The 16,842-nt window shown below is 38.3% G+C and overlaps 1 protein-coding gene across 1 annotated transcript in view; it reads left to right on the top strand.

Annotated features, from left to right (window-relative positions):
• The window catches only part of ELOVL6 (ELOVL fatty acid elongase 6), a 162,077-nt gene that overhangs the window by 78,952 nt on the left and 66,283 nt on the right, over positions 1–16,842 (top strand). Inside the window, exon 3 of the mRNA XM_032145440.1 lies at positions 12,726–12,857. Within this exon, the coding sequence (XP_032001331.1) occupies positions 12,726–12,857 (132 nt within the window). The remainder of the gene's footprint in view (positions 1–12,725; positions 12,858–16,842) is intronic.

Here is a 16,842-nt window from a genome sequence, read left to right as displayed (position 1 = left end):
CTGAACCCAGGAGGCAGAGGTTGTAGTGAGCCGAGATCTCACCACTGCATTCCAGCCTGGGCAACAGAGTAAGAGTTTGTCTCAGAAAAAAAAAAAAAAAAAAGATTATTCCTTTTTCTCCTCTCTGGAGATGTGTGTGTGTGTATATATATATATATATAGTTTGTTTGTTTGTTTGTTTTTGTTTTGAGACGGAGTCTCACTCTGTCGCCCAGGCTGGAGTGCAGTGGTGCAATCTTGGCTCACTGCAAGCTCCGCCTCCTGGGTTCACGCCATTCTCCTGCCTCAGCCTCCCGAGTAGCTGGGACTACAGGTGCCTGCCACCACGCCCGGCTAATTTTTGTATTTTTAGTAGAGACGGGGTTTCACCTTGTTAGCCAGGATGGTCTCGATCTCCTGACCTCGTGATCCGCCCATTTTAAATGCAGTTCTAGATGACCTTTCAGGAGAGGCACTGAAGCAGATGAATAATTTGTAAGAATTGAATCTACCAGCCTTCAGGATGCAGCTGGACATGGCCCATTCTAGTCAGAAGTGAACCTAATTCTAGAACAGTGAAGAGAGTAATATACTGACTCACTGGTTGTTATTTTGTTTTCAGTTTTAAATTGAACTGCTCACTTGAAACAAGAAGCTTGCTTTATTTACTCTGTGCTTGGAATCAATTTGAAGCAATTCAGCCTGAGTGTGTCTGAGGCATAAGTGGTATCACCCCAATCAGTGAACATATTTTTGAAGCAGTTTTGCTTACACCCTCTTGAGTTTTCCAATTTCTCTTTCCTTAATTTCTGTCTCCATATTTTTGTTCAGGATCCTCAGCGTTAGCACTATTGGCATTTTTGGGGGCTGGATAATTTTTGGTTGTATAGGGCTGTCTTGTGGCATCCAGGGCCTCTATACACCACCTGCCAGTAGCCAACTATCTTCCAGTTGTAAAGACCAAAAATGTCTTCAGATATTTCAAATGGTAAAATCATCACCCTCTGTGAGAACCCATGGTGGAGGCCAAAAGAGAAGAGGTCCACAGATTGAATTCTGGGGATCCTCAGAGTTTGTGGATTGAGGAGATGAAGGGAAAGCGGCAAAGGAAAATGAAAAAGAACAGATGGTGAAGTTGGAGAAGAAGCAAGATAAAATAGTGAGAAAGGAAGGAAGTGAAGGAAGCATTGCAGGAAAGAAGGAGTTGCCATCTGTGTCAAATGCTGCTGCTAGCAGGCCATCTGGGTGGAAGACTGATACTTGACCATTGCTGCATAGAAACCTATCTTTATAGACATAACCCCAAAAAGAGAGGAAGGATAAAACAACTGCATTGCCACAAACAGGAAAACATACTTGAAGTAGCCTGTAGTACGTATTTTCAGATTGGGATTAAGAGGATGGTTACAAACAAAGTAACCTTTGTTGTTGCAAAGGAGTGTTAAGAGATGGCAATTTAGGACTGTGGACAGTCAGAATAAATCGAATACATATTAGTAATTTTAGTAAATTGTATATTTACTAGAAATTCTGAACATGGGTACCTGGTTCATTGTAAAGGATACAGTAAGTCATGTGCTACTAAGAGTTCAGGTGCTGATATTTGTGAGTCACATGTTAATGAGTTGCTTAAAGACAATCTCCATAACAGTGTTGCTCTCGCCCTTTGGATTCTGAAATGCTTTCTTGAGTAGAGGGGAAGAACCTGGCTTTGGGGGTGGCAAACCAGGAACAGACATGAAACATGTGCATCTGTAGGGGTCTCCTATGTGTTTTAGTAGAAGAATGCCTTTAGATCTTACGATTTAGTTTAATCCACGTGGTAAATAGAATAACAGTCCCTCAAAAATGTGCACATCTTCTGTGAATATGTTACTTCATATAGCAAAGGACATGTTGTGGATGCAATTAGGTTGAGGAATTTGAGATGGTGAGATTATTCCAGAATATCTTTGGGCAGGGGACATCTAATCACATGGGTTGTTAAAATGGAAGCTTCTAGGCTGTGGCTCTGGATTATCTGGTAGGCCCATTATATTCACAGGGTTCTTAACAGGAGTTGGGGGGATCAGAGTCAGATAAGGTGACGTGACCATGGAAACAGCTTGGTGTGATGCATTTTGAAGATGGAGAAGGAGGCAGCCATGAGCCAAGGAATGTCAAGTGGATTCTAGATGTTGGAAAAGGCAAGGAAATGGATTCTGCCATAAAGCCTCCAAAAGAAATGCAACCCTGGTGACTCTTTGATTTTAGCCCCATAAGACTCATTTCAGATTCTAACCTCCAGAACTGTAAGATAATACATTTGTTTTGTTAGAAGCCATTCAGTTTGTGAGAATTTGTTGTAGCTGTCCTCATTATCGGAGTTCTCAAAGCTAGTGTCTGCAAACTTTATCCTCTTATGTCACTGAATGAGAGTTCAGATTTTGAAGGAGCAGTATGAAAGCCCCAATCAAAATGTTGCCATATTATTATTATTTTTGGAAGTTTTTTTTTTTATAGAGACAGATTCTCGCCATATTACCCAGGCCGGCCTTGAATTCCTGGCCTCGAGCCATCTTCCCACCTTGGCCTCCCGAAATGCTGGGATTACAGGCATGAGCCATCATGCTTGGCCCTATATTATTAAGAACAAGATGAAATTCAGAGTTCTTTCTTGGGTAATCGGGTGATAATCTCATAAGTAAAAACAATGTTTAAGTCATTTTCACTCATTACTAAAAATATATTTCTTCTGATTACTGCCAGTTTTTTCTCAAGCTTAATTTCTTATGTACATTTGATTTTGCTGACAAAATCAATTTATGAACTAACCATGAGATCATCATCACTGCTGAGATATTTTCTCTAGTCCAGAAATAGTATTTAGGGTATATGTTCTCATTGCTTCCCCAGTTTCTTTTCAAAATTTGTATTGAGGGAATCATTAGTGACAAGAGTCTATTTATTTATCCAATAATTAATGTGAAAACATGCCATGTTTTCCCCTTCATTTTATTTTCTAGCTTTTGGAATTTTCAGTTGTCTATGAGGTGATTTGTGGAAATGAAAACCCTATATAAATATTAAGGTAGTGGTAACCTACAACAGAAATGGATTCTTGTTTGATGTAAATGTCAGTCCTTGAGCACACAGAAAGTGCTCATAAACATAGATATGTTTATGCTTGTTTATATAATTGTGCAAGCTGTTATTTTTCTTGGTTTTGATTTAAATCTAGGAAAATTTTCAGTTTGAATTGGACTTAATCTTATAAACCTGAAATCCGGTTTTCAATGCATTGTGAATAATTATCTCCTTTTGACAGTGTTTTTTCACTTCTAGTTTTAGCCTCCAACTCTGATAGGTCTATTAGTTATAAGATGTCCCAGGCTTCTTTACGATAAAGACAATCAGGAAACAGGTTTTTATATTCAACTCTAAGTGTAGCCTGTTTGTTTGAAAGGGCGTTGGTCATCCATAGGGGAAGGATGAGTGGCTTCAGCATTTGGGTCAGTTTTTAAAGAAGCCCAGCTGTACCATATGATCAGGAACTAATGACCTCGAAAGTTACAGTCATTATTTCTACATTTAGTAGAAATTAGAGGACCATCAGCCAGGAAGTTTTTAGCAAGAAATTCCTAAGTTGAAAAGTTTAGACTAGATCTCTAAGGTCTACTCCAATCTTGAGATTCTATATGTCTATGGTCATTAGGCCACTGGACTGGAAAAGAATATTTTAAAAAAAGAAAAAAAGATGCCTACAGCCTTGACTGACATAGGCCATAATTGTAATTGTATAACTTCAAGCCCAAGAAAATTTTATATTTAGGAAAATAGATGACTAATGCTTCATTTATATTATAGAATAGATTTTTAAGGCTATAGGAGATAAAGTTTAACTTGGTGACAGGAGAGTCACTCAACTACTCTTATTTATAGGAGGCATTTCAGAATTATAGTACACTTTTTATATTGCCATTATTGTTACACTTTTTTTGTTTTCAAGGGATGGGGTCTTGTTATGTTGCTCAGGCTAGATTCGATGTCTCGAGATCAAGAGCTTCTCCCACCTCAGCCTCCTGAGTAGTTGGGACTACAGGTGCGTGCCATCGTGCCTGGCTCATCATTATTATATTTTGAAATAATTTAACAAGTGAGCATTGCCTCACTGGAAATTAATATGCTACCTTTCTCTTAGAATGAAGAGTATTTCTTCAAGAAAATTAGTGCAATGAAATTGAATTGCTGCTAAAACCACCTTCTGAATTCTATTTCTACATGCTGCCTCTCTTATTCAGAAATTGCTGTTTTAAATGGCCACAAGAGTTTTGTTTTACTATCACTAGATTGTTACCTGGAAATTCTCACCTGCGACAATCAATACTCTCAAACAAAACAGAAACTAGAAATTATTTTTTCATCATAGAGATCATTTTTAGTTTGCTTTCAGATGGGGATGGGAGATTTGTCTAAATAAGACCGCTGACTTTTTGTTTTGTTTTTGCCTTTTTTTGAGACAGGGTCTCACTCTGTCGCCCAGGCTGGAGTGCATGCGGCAATCATACTCACTGCAGCCGCACCCTCCTAGGCTCAAACTGTCCTCCCACCCCAGTTTCTCAAGTAGCTGGGACTACAGGCATGCACCACTACAGCAGACTAATTTTTAATTTTTCTGTAGAGATGGGGTCTCAGTATGTTGCCTAGGCTGGTCTTGAACTCCTGGGACAAGTAATACTCCCGCCTTGCCCTCCCAAAGCGTTGGGATTACAGGCATGAGCCACCATGCCCAGTCAATGATACGTTTTCTTCCAGGTTTTTTGACTTGGGGATGATGGCAAGCTTTACTCTTTTTTTTTTTTTTTTGAGACGGAGTCTTGCTCTGTTGCCCAGGCTGGAGTGCAGTGGCACAATCTTGGCTCGCTGCAGCTTCCGCCTCCCGGGTTCACGCCATTCTCCTGCCTCAGCCTCCCCCAAGTAGCTGGGATTACAGGTGCCCGCCACCACACCCGGCCATTTTTTTTTTTATTTTTTAGTAGAGACAGGTTTTCACCGTGTTAGCCAGGATGGTCTCGATCTCCTGACCTTGTGATCTGCCCGCCTCAGCCTCCCATAGTGCTGGGATTACCTGCGTGAGCCACCGCACCTTGCCGGCAAGCTTTACTCTTTCTAAGGAGATAAAAAATTGAATGGATTTTAATTCTTTTGTTTTTATTTTCGTTTTTGAGATAGAGTCTTGCTCTGTTGCCCAGGCTGGAGTGCAATGGTGTAATCTCGGCTCACTGCAACCTCTGCCTCCCGGGTTCAAGAGATTATCCTCCCTTAGGCTCCTGAATAGCTGGGATTACAAGCATGTGCCACTACACCCAGCTAAGTTTTTGTTTTTTTAGTAGAGAGGGGGTTTCACCATGTTGTTCAGTCTTGAACTCCTGATCTCAAGTGATCCACCCCCCTCAGCCTCCCGAAGTGTTGGGATTACAGGCATGAGCCACCACACTCAGCCCGGATTTTAATTCTTTGTTTGATTTTGCTAACTAGAGTAGCAAGGACAGTCTATAGTCTTTGGTTCTAACTTCAAAACTGATTTTTTCTGATCAGTTTTATTAAGCCATATCTACTGAAACAAAAAGTATTCTTCTACCTAAGACGCAATGCTTTAGGATTGAAACTGACAATTCTCTGAGCTGCAAACATCAACTCTACTGAAATAATGCTGTGATTAGCCTAGCAGTTTGCTATATTTTACTATGAACAGGAGAATATTCATTCCTAAAGGTGATCCCATCTGATGATTCCTGTGAAGAGCCGCAGTTCACACACACACTTCAGTGCATTGATCGAGAGATCAGGAATTCAGCTTTTGCCACATCTGCCCTCTGGGATAGAAATAATGCATACCAAGTTTCTCTGTGAACATCTTTTTAAATTCTGTCTTCCTTCCCAGCTCAAAGGCTTTCAGTGCCCTTCATGACTTCATCCAGCAGTTCTCTATCCATTTTTCTGGGGGCACAAGTTATTACTTCCCCATCTCTCACCCATGGGACGTGATGGGATATGTGTGATTTAGTCTATTGTTTATTTAAGGAGAAAAAGAAGAAAGGAAAATTAAGCCATACATTTCAGTCCTGTACTTTAATTAGTAGTAACAAATTACTGGGCACATGCCTCACAACTTACTGCAAACTTGAGGTGCAAATACAGCCCAAACTCTGCTGCAGTTTTCAGAACGTCACACAATCCATCTTTAGCCTGCATCTCCAAACAGGCTTTCTACCATACCCAACCCACAGCATCTGGTATGACAGACTCCCGGTTTAGCTCACACCTTAACTCCATTGCCTATTGCTACTTGCCCTTTGCCCATCCATCCAAAACCTTCAGGGTCCACTCTTAAATCTTCCACAGCATTTTCTCATGACTATAATCTCCTTCCTTAGCTCTTTATAAAACATCATCTGTAACACACATTTGCTACTGACCCCCTATATAACCATGTGTTATCATGTAAATTTTTCTTTCTTTTTTTTTTTTTTTTTTTTGAGATGGAGTCTTTCTCTGTCCCCCAGGCTGGAGTGCAGTGGCGTGATCTCAGCTCACCGCAACCTCCACCTCCTGGGTCCATGCCATTCTCCTGCCTCAGCCTCCCGAGTAGCTGGGACTACAGGCACCTGCCACCACGCCCGGCTAATTTTTTGTATTTTTAGTAGAGACGGGGTTTCACCGTGTTAGCCAGGATGGTCTCGATCTCCTGACCTCCTGATCCGCCCGCCTCGGCCTCCCAAAGTGCTGGGATTACAGGCTTGAGCCACCGCGCCCGGCCAGTTTTTCTGTCTTTCTAACTAGATTAGCAGAGGCAGAATTTACTCTCACATAAGGATCCTTTTTTCATTCAATGTCATACTAACCATACTGCAAAGGAATACAATAAGTTTATTAAATTTCTTGGCCATGGCTTAAACCTAACAGAAGAAAAAAAACCTAAAAGGTTTATTGAATTTTGAATGGATGGGTGGATGTCAACATTTTCATCAGCTACTGAAAAAAAAAAGGAATTCTAAGGAAGCAAAGGGAATTGATAACCTGCCGATTTAAGTATTAAAGAGTTTTTTTAGTTGTGCGGTTTTTTTGTTTTAACATTTTGAGGGTATTTTCTCCCCCAAAATCTTATGTCCAGTTGTAATACAAAAACAAAATGCACCAAGATTTTTAAGAAGGTGACCAGGGAGGAAAAAGATAAGTTTACAGATGTATACAAGGAATTTCTATCTCCAATCTGCTTCTAAGAGGGGTATACTTTCCTGGAAAGGGATGTGTAGCCATGTTACTGAATCTCATGGACCAAATGTAACTCTACTTCGATTATGGCCTACTTCAAGGCTAGAAAAACTAAAAACTAGTTCTCGCACCTTTTTTAAAAAAATAGATGAGGAGAACCTGTGATCTCTAAGTTAGTATCTGGAGGGGGGAGCAAAAAGGTAAAGTGCTTACAACTCAAAGAAGCTTGGAAATCACACCTTATTTGGTGTCCTTGGTCATACACAACAGATTGGAATAAGAATAAGGAACGTTTACCTTAGTTATGGCTTTGTCTTGCAATTGTAAAGCCACTTTTCATTTGTATCAATTATGGGCATATTTTCATGATTATTCACAAAATTGTTTGTCAGAATTTCTGGGCATATAGTTAATTTACTTATGAATAAAACCTCCTGGCCAGGTGTGGTGGCTTACATCTGTAATCTCAGCACTTTGGGAGGCTGAGGCAGGAGGATTGCTTCAGTCCAGGAGTTGGGGACCAATCTGGCCAACATACTGGGATCCCATCTCTGCAAAAAAATTAAAAGAATTAGGTGCACCTGTAGTGCCAGCTACCCAGGAGGCTGAAGTGGGAAGATTGCTTGAGCCCAGGAGGCTGAGGCTGCAGTGAGCCATGATCACACCACTACGCTCCAGCCTAGATGACAGAATGAGACCTTGGCTAAAAAAAAAAAAAAAAAAAAAATCTGCGGAAAAATTTCCATTATTTTTAACGTAAAAAAATGCCTATATGAAGTCTTTCAGAATCCTTAAGAATGTGACAGAATTAAGCTCTGGATAGGACTTCAAGAACCCTCAGGAGCCCTCTCAAGAAAATCTTATTTTCTTATCAAATTATAACCACCATAGACATACATTAAACGTCATATTGGCAAAAAGTAGTGTTATTTCCTCTAGTCTCTGGGTCCCTACTTTATTTGTATCCCTAAAATCACTTTCAGAACCATAAGTTGTTTCCTGACTTGAGTCAGCAACTGAACTACAAGAGGACTCTTAAAAGAGGAGGGGGGTGCACCAGTTGGCATTCTGTCTCAGCGTCAGACTCTTTACCTTAGAACATGAAAACTTTCTCTGCACTAAGTAGATAGGTATCAGCTGAACTGGGCGGTGCCCTTTTCTTTCTTTCCCCTCACTGCTTTTTACTTTCCCATCTCCTTGTACCTCACATGTGTACAGTAGCCATAATGAAGACCATGTAGATAGGACATGAAAGAGCCAGGAGGGAGCTCAGGCCAGCTTCCCAAGCTGTTCATTAGCAATTATCCTATGTTGAAATACTACCCACATAAACATTTCTTCATTAGCAAATAAACTAGTTTGACTCTTGGCGTATAGAAATCTTGATGTGAATGCTAAGGAGACGCAAGCTAAGCACTGGTTTCAGTGAAATCCCACGAATTTAAAAAAACATGTATTTCAATTTATGCATGCTTTTTCAGAAATGTTAATGGGTAAAGCAAGAAATACAAATCATAAGTGAGAACTTGCTCAGCTACTCTGGTAAGAATCAAAAAAGCATGTCCTAGGAATGTTTTGGAACACGATAGTATCATAGAGAAATTCAGATTTCTAAGGATAGATCCACTATTCATTTTTATTAATTATGGAATAATTTCCATTGTTCATCTTGATGACAGAAATAGAAGGGTAAAAAGGATAAATATAAGCTTGACAGAATTAAAGCACATCAGTATTTCATTTGGGTTGTCTTTATTTGGTTGGTCACCTGGTAATCATAACTCCCGAATCACCATGCTGAAAAGTACTTATTAAGTACCTATAATTACGGGTTGTGCTATATGATGCACATTTAAAATTTATTAAACAAGAAGATTCCATGCTATCTCAGAATGACTGATTATCTGATAATAAAACAGTATAGTGTTACCATTATACCCAAGTATGGAGGCCTGCCAGTATATGAAGTATTACCACTGAACCATTAGGAAAGCAATCTATCCACATTAAAAGCTAAGCGGGCTAGTGGCAAACTATTATTCATCTTGAATATAATTGAACTTTACCGGAGAGACGCCAGAAAGGAAAGGCAATTTTAATTCATTTAAATTGTCCTGTTCATTAAAGAAAATCTTACTTTCTTCTAAGCAATATGGAAAACTAATAGTACATTCAACCGTAAATGACAACTCAAAGAGGTAATTGTTAATGCTTCCTTAGGCAACTCTCACTTATAGCAGATGCTTAGGTTTAATTCTAAACTAACCCAAAGGATTTTAATTTCACCACAGTAAAAGATTTCTGTGCATGCAGTGAACAACTTACTTTGATCACAGCACTTAAACCGATTCCCATTAACTACCTGTGACCCTGATATAGTTTATACAATTATTTTTTGTTTACCTACCTGCTTGACCACAGCCATGACAATGTTGAATAGTCTTGACCAGTGTAGCCTGCAGCTGTGTGCCTGTGAGTGACTATTGTCATCAGGTTCCCTATTCTCTCTTCTGTCGAAGGAGGAAATTGGGCTCCACCTCTCTAAGGTTCCTTGCTTGCAATTATCAAGTTCTGTGATTCTATACTGACTGACTTCGTTGCCTTAGCTGTTGAATTGCTTTGTAAAGAGAGCTCTTGTAGAAAAGTGAATGGCCCTTGCTGGGAAGTGAGCAGTGCATTAGGACTAATTCTCATTTTAGAAGTTAGGAAATTGGAGAAAAAATACATAGGGGAGATTTTTTCTTCTTTTCTTGGTTCTTGAGGCATTACTTTTCCCTTTATGGCTAGAATGATAGGATTGTATGAAGACATTCATTTAACTTGGTTTATGATTGCAAGTAATATAGTTAATACAACCATAATCAGAATCTCAATTATGTTGAATGGGTAAGATAAATAATGATAATTTTAAGGAAATGTCTTCAGTGGTATATGTATAATTAATTTCTGTTCTCAAAGAAGCAAAGAGGGTTTGGATGAAAGTTGCCCAGGCTCAGAAAATATGACAGTAGAAACATGAAGATGGGAAATTCTTCTTCATCTTTTCACAGTTACACAATGTTCTACACATTATGCAATGATTATGTAATTCAACAGGAGAGCTTAAGGAATTTTTACAGCTTATAAGATAACAAACACATCAAGTATCCCTTTTTCTTCTGAAAGTTTACCACAAGGACAGGAAAATCTAGGGCTACTTTACCTGTAAGCCTGTTTATCTTATGAAATAAAGATAATACTTTACCTGTGCCATGAGGATTAAATAGTAAAGCTTTTTCACTCTATAAATCATAATATGTGATTATTGTCACTTATTACCTTTATAAATTAGAAAAAAGGTATATACTTTTTCAGATTACTATCACCTACATTAACTTGGTAGAACTTTATTTTTCTTTAGTCTTTGCTTATATGTACATAAACAGAAACAGTGATTGTGACTCTTAAGTAATTTAATTCCATGCCCTTGCAATTTCCAGAGGAGAAATAAAGCGATATCTATAATTTATGGCCAAAAGTACTTTCTTCCTGAAATGTCCAATAGTTAAAGTTTCCACAAAATTGTCTCACTTTTCCACTTTCCATTGAAGTATACAAATAATCAATGTCTTTCTGGGGGAAGAAAATGTATCATAATATTTTTCTGAATATTTGACTCTTTAGTTATTAATGTATTACAGGGAAAGTACAACTTTCTGTTAGTGTTTGCTGCCTGTTTACTGTACACAGATGCCTAATTATTTTCCCCATCAGAAAATTTGATAGGACAAGACCATGTTCATTGAACAGATATTTATTAAGCACCTACTGTGTTCCAGGTCTTGTGGGCCCAAGAGAAGAGTCTGTAAACCTCAAAGTGATTTGTTCAACATTTACTTAATGGGTTGATTTCTGGAATCATTGCTTTATTTGGTGGTATTCACTAAGTAGGTCTTTTGCATTCATTTACATAGGAATGCTGCTTGTGTAAATAGCAAGGTCCCTTATGAGTCAGCATAACATGTCAGCATGAAGGGAGAAAACATGAAGCATTTCACAAATAATACTCTTTAGGTGAACACATTTTGCTTTTGATATTATGTTTTTAACTTATTTCTCAACCCTTTCCTTATTGATCTAATTGAATAGGGAAGACCTATTTTAAGAGAAACATTGCTTTCTCAGGAAACATGCTCAACTGTTTAAATTATTTATAAGGTTTCTATTGCTTTCAGTCGAATCGTAGTTCTATTATAGAAGTTTGTTGATTTTGCTTTTGAATTTATCTTTTGGCATTATCAGTACTGTTGTCAGAGGCATTTGTACCAGAGTGACTTTATCTTGAATAGGGGCTAAGTAAAATGAGGCTGAGACCTACTGGGCTGCATTCCCAGAAGGTTAGGAATTCTTAGTCACAGGATGATGTAGGAGGTTGGCACAAGATAGGGGTCACAAAGACCCTGCCGATAAAACCGGATACGGTTAAGAAGCTGGCCAAAACCCACCCAAACCAAGATGGTAACAAAAGTGACCTCTGATTATCCTCACTGCTTATTATATGCTAATTATAATGCATTAGCATGCTAAAAGACACTCCCACCAACACCATGACAGTTTACAAATAGCGTAGTCTAAAAAGGGAAGGAACCCTCAGTTCTGTTCCTGGGGAAATCCCCGCCCCTTTCCCCGGAACACTCATGAATAATCCACCCCTTGTTTAGCATGTAATTCAAAAACCCATAAAAATAGCCAGCCAGCAGTCCTCAGGGCTGCTCTGCCTATGGAGTAACCATTCTTTTATTCTTTTGCCTTTTGAGACGGAGTCTCGAAAATCGCAGCTCATTGCAACCTCCGCCTTCTGGTTTCAAGCGATTCTCCTGCCTCGGCGTCCCGAGTAGCTAAGATTACAGGTGCCCACCACCATGCCTGGCTAAATTTTGTGTTTTTAATAGAGAGGGAGTTTTACCATGTTGGCCAGTCTGGTCTCAAACTCCTGGCCCGAAGTGATCCACCCACCTCGGCTTCCCAAAGTGCTGGGATAACAGGAGTGAGCCACCACACCCACCCAAGATAAAATTTTAAATGGCTATCTTGTTCCAAGACACAACCTTGTCACCAAATAGTTCCAATAAAAACACTTCTTTTTAAAATTCATGTATGTATCTAAATTGGCTCAACAAACTCTAAAGAATAAAATTATTTCTCTCAGTGAAAAGGCTACCTTTTGTACTTCAATGCTATGTTGTTGAAATTTCAGTCCTAGAGCCTACAAAGGAAATGTATCTATCCTGACATGATACTTAATATGTTGGTTAAACTGCTGGGAGACCTGATTTGTCAAGGGAGATTTCAACAGAACACCAGCTTGCCATGTGGACTAGACTCCCTCTTCAGTGAAGCAGGAATATTCTCAAGAATATTTTTTCAGTGCTTACAAAGAGGAGAACTGGTACAAAATTTGATGTTTCCTAATGACTAAAAATATCTTAAAGATTTTGTTTGCTTGTTTGCAGGAAGAAATCTTTCCTGTTTTCTGCTCTGTATGCTGCCTTTATATTCGGTGGTCGGCACCTAATGAATAAACGAGCAAAGTTTGAACTGAGGAAGCCATTAGTGCTCTGGTCTCTGACCCTTGCAGTCTTCAGGTAGGTTTTTTTCATTTTTCTAATAAAATGTATCCATTTCGTCACTTGCTGAAAGAATGCAATGATTGAGCATTTGATTTTAAATCTGATATTTTTGATTATTGAATATGATGAGGACATAAAATAAAGTCATGTTCAGAAAGAAAGCCTTCACTGCAACCATTTGCCATGATGTATCTAACCTTATATATTTTGAGAGGTGTCAGGCCATCTCTTGTCCTGTCCAAATTGGCCATGCAGTAATCTGATTGATCTATTAGGATGAGAAGCAGTACAGCAATTCATTATTGTTATTGGCTAAATATAGATGAAAGGTTAAATGGGAAGGCACACAAGTAATCTGTTGAAGTCTATTGGAGAACAGGGTTCAAATACCCTGGGTGTGCTGTTGCTAACACTTAATCAAAAGATGACACTTAGACATAGACCAGACACTGGACATCTGTGTCAGTATTGCTAGACCAGAGAATGCTTTTGCTCTGCATCTTCAAAAGCACCCTCCACCCGCATTGCCTGAACTGACTTGCAGGCATGTGTTTATGTAGCCAACTCTGGCGTTGTAAATGTGAAAGAACTCAACACAGAGACTGTCAGGACAAGGCCTGTTCTCTCCAGGGCATCTGTCAGCCGGTGTGCAGACTCATTCCTCCAAAAGCTTTCAGGAGCATTTCCAGTCTTATATTATTTTGTGATCTAGGCAATCACAAGACTAATTAGCACCCAGCTGGTGTCCAAGCAAGTGCCAGGATTTACCTAGAGTGCTAACAAAGGCACCTGTTCTATTTGTGTTTTGCTTGTCAAAACCAGCAAGTTTATAACTAGGCTTGGGGAAGAACGGGAGGGGAGTGAATGTAGATATACTATGAAACACAAAACTATTCATTTTCATATTTATAAATATTCATTTGTATTTTTTCATATATTAACTGTTCTACTTCTAAGCAGAAATGGATGTTATCATTAAAGCTTCATTAGTCACTTAAAGCTTATTAAAAATGACTGAGCAGGAAGAGTATTTTCATTAAACTCTTATGATCTGTGCATTTCCATAATGTTGGATCCCTCCATCTAAAACACCCACTTACTCACCACTACTGAATATACTTTTTATTTCAGTGCAATTTGTAAGGCCCTAGGTTTGAAGTACTCATGATTTGGATCTGTCACTAAAATCTCCTTCCAGTTCAGTCTGTATCAGGTCATGATTCTCTATAATATAAAGAAGCCTTTTCATTTTTATTTACATTTAAGGTTGACAGAGTATGCCTCACCTGAAGTATTTTGATATTTGTGGGGAATTTATCTCTACCCTAATGAAGCCTTTCACCATTTTACTGATTTTTCAATATTCCCTGAATCTTTATCTTTTGTTATTTTAAATTTTAACACTTGTAAGCAGAGAAAGAAAGTACAATGACTCCCCTGCACCCCCTACCTTGGTTAAACAATTGTCAACACTTGGCTGATTTTACTTCGTTTAATCTTGCTCACCTTGTTTCTCATCCCCAAATTATTTGGAACTATTAATAATAGAGGCTGAAATAATTCTTATTGAAATCATACCATGGCTAAAGGTTAAGTATTCTTTAAAAACAAACACAGTATTATGATCTCACCTAAATTAATAATTTGTTCTCATTAAATTTCAAATTTCTTCAATTGTCTCATAAATGATTCCTGTTTTACAGTTTAAGAACCTAGATCAAAATGAGATCTTTACATTTCCATTAACTGATATCTTTTGGCTTATAGATTTCTTCTTTTTCCTTATGATTCATCCTTTGAAGAAACCAGATAGTTTACCCCATAGAGTTTCCTCTGGCCTGGATTTTGCTTGATTGCATTTTTCTGTACATTCTATAAGCTGTAGTTAGATCTAGAAGGTTTATTACATTCAGGTTTAATATTTGAAGAGGTTTTCTATAAGAAGAAACTTGCCTTTATCAACTATTCTGTTATCTTGAAGTATATGCAGTTATTATAGCAAAGATTAGGATAGATGCTTGATTCTTTGTCTATATTCATCAGTTTTTTTTTTTTTAAAGTTAGCTAGCATGTAAACAATAAGATTTGTTTTCTTAAGAATCATTATAAACTTATGGATATGTACTTTTTTTATGCCAGTGATTTTGAGATATGATTTTGATGTGTTTTAAGTCTATTGCTCTTCCATTTGATGGTGATAGTTTGATTTTTTTTTTTAATTACAAGATATTCCAGGCCAGACACGTTGTATATTTCTTGTCCAGAACTGGAATCAGCCATTTCTCCAAAGAGCCTGTATTAGTTTGTTTTCATTCTGCTGATAAAAGACATACCCGAAACTGGGAAGAAAAAAAGTTTAATTGGACTTACAGTTCCACATGGCTGGGGAACCTCAGAATCATGGCGGGAGGCATAAGGCACTTCTTACATGGTAGAGGCAAGAGAAAAATGAGGAAGAAGCAAAACCGGAAACCACTGATAAACATCAGATCTCATAAGACTTATTCACTATCATGAGAATAGCACGGGAAAGACCAGCCCCTATGATCCAATTACCGCCCCTCCCCACCCCCAACCCGCCCCCCATCCCCCGTCCCTCCCACAACACGGGGGAATTCTGGGAGATACAATTCAAGTTGAGATTTTGGTGGGGACCCAGCCGAACCATATCAGAGCCCTAATTTCTATGGTGGAGAGGAGATCATATTTAGAAACCACTGTCTGGGTACTAAAGGTGGTTGTTGGTGCTAAGTAAGTTCTTGTCTTTAAAGAAGCCAGAAGTGGAAATTTACTTATTGAGGTAGAATATACATATATAATCTATCATCTTTACTTTTTTTTTTTTTTTTTTTTTTTTTTTAGAGAAGCTCTCACTCTGTCACCCAGGCTGGAATGCAGTGGCACAACCACAGCTCCCTACAGTCTCAACCTCTCCAGCCTCAAGTGATCCTCCTACCTTAGCCTCCCATGTAGCTGGGACTATGGGCATATACCACCACGGCCGGCTAGTTTCTATATTTTTTTGGTAGAGATGGAGTTTCACTATGTTGCCCTAGCTGGTCACAGACAATCTTTACCATTCTTATGACTTAACTTTTATTTCTCCTTTCTCTCGGGTCAAAAATCCAAGTTCCCAATGTTGGCCAGTAACTCCCCATTTACTGTATCCTGCAATGCACATGCAGAAGTCAGTGGTGATAATTTATCTTTTTTAGACTGACAAATTATTGTGTTCTCTTTCATTTAATGAATTCTGTTAGTTATATTACTTTCTTCAGAGCCACGTTTTGTATAAAATTTAAAAATCCAGAACTATATAGAAAAATCCAGAACTATATAGAAAAATCCAAGCATCTGCAGTCTAAGGTTTTAAAAAATGGATCTTAATTTTTTTAAGCCAGAATTTGGGAAACATTGATAATGGAATGCTATGCTTCTGTGTTTGGAAGAACATATTGAGATTTCTCTATGCTTAAAGAATGCTAGTCAACAATGCATAGAAGTAAAAAGTCTAACTACAGAATGATATTTTTAATATAAAAATATTTATAGAGATACTAGAAGAAAATAAACTCAATTTTTTACTTTTTTGGGGGGGAAAAGCAGAGAAGATGTCTTATTTATTAAATTCCTATGATTTATTAGAAAATAAGACCAGCCTGGGCAACATGATAAAACCCCATCTCTACAAAAAGTACAAAAATTAGCCAGGCATGGTGTCATGCACCTGTAGTCCCAGCTACCTGGGAGGCTGAAGTGGGAGGGTCACCTGAGCCAGGGGAGGCTGAGGCTGCATTGAACCATTATAGCACCACTGCATTCAAACCTGGGTAGCAGAGTGAGACCCTGTCTCAAAAAATAAATGAACGAATGAATAAATGGATAAATAAAAAATTTCAGTGTTTGTACAGGTTGGTTGTTGTAGACTGGCAATTTAGAAGTAAAAAAAGATTTAATTTTTTGTGATGTGTTATTCAGAACAAATGAAGCAAATATAATA

The sequence above is a fragment of the Hylobates moloch genome, unplaced genomic scaffold, assembly GCF_009828535.3.
Source record: "Hylobates moloch isolate HMO894 unplaced genomic scaffold, HMol_V3 SCAFFOLD_3, whole genome shotgun sequence".
Classification (NCBI taxonomy): Eukaryota; Metazoa; Chordata; class Mammalia; order Primates; family Hylobatidae; genus Hylobates; species Hylobates moloch.
This window is presented reverse-complemented; position numbering and strand designations above follow the sequence as displayed.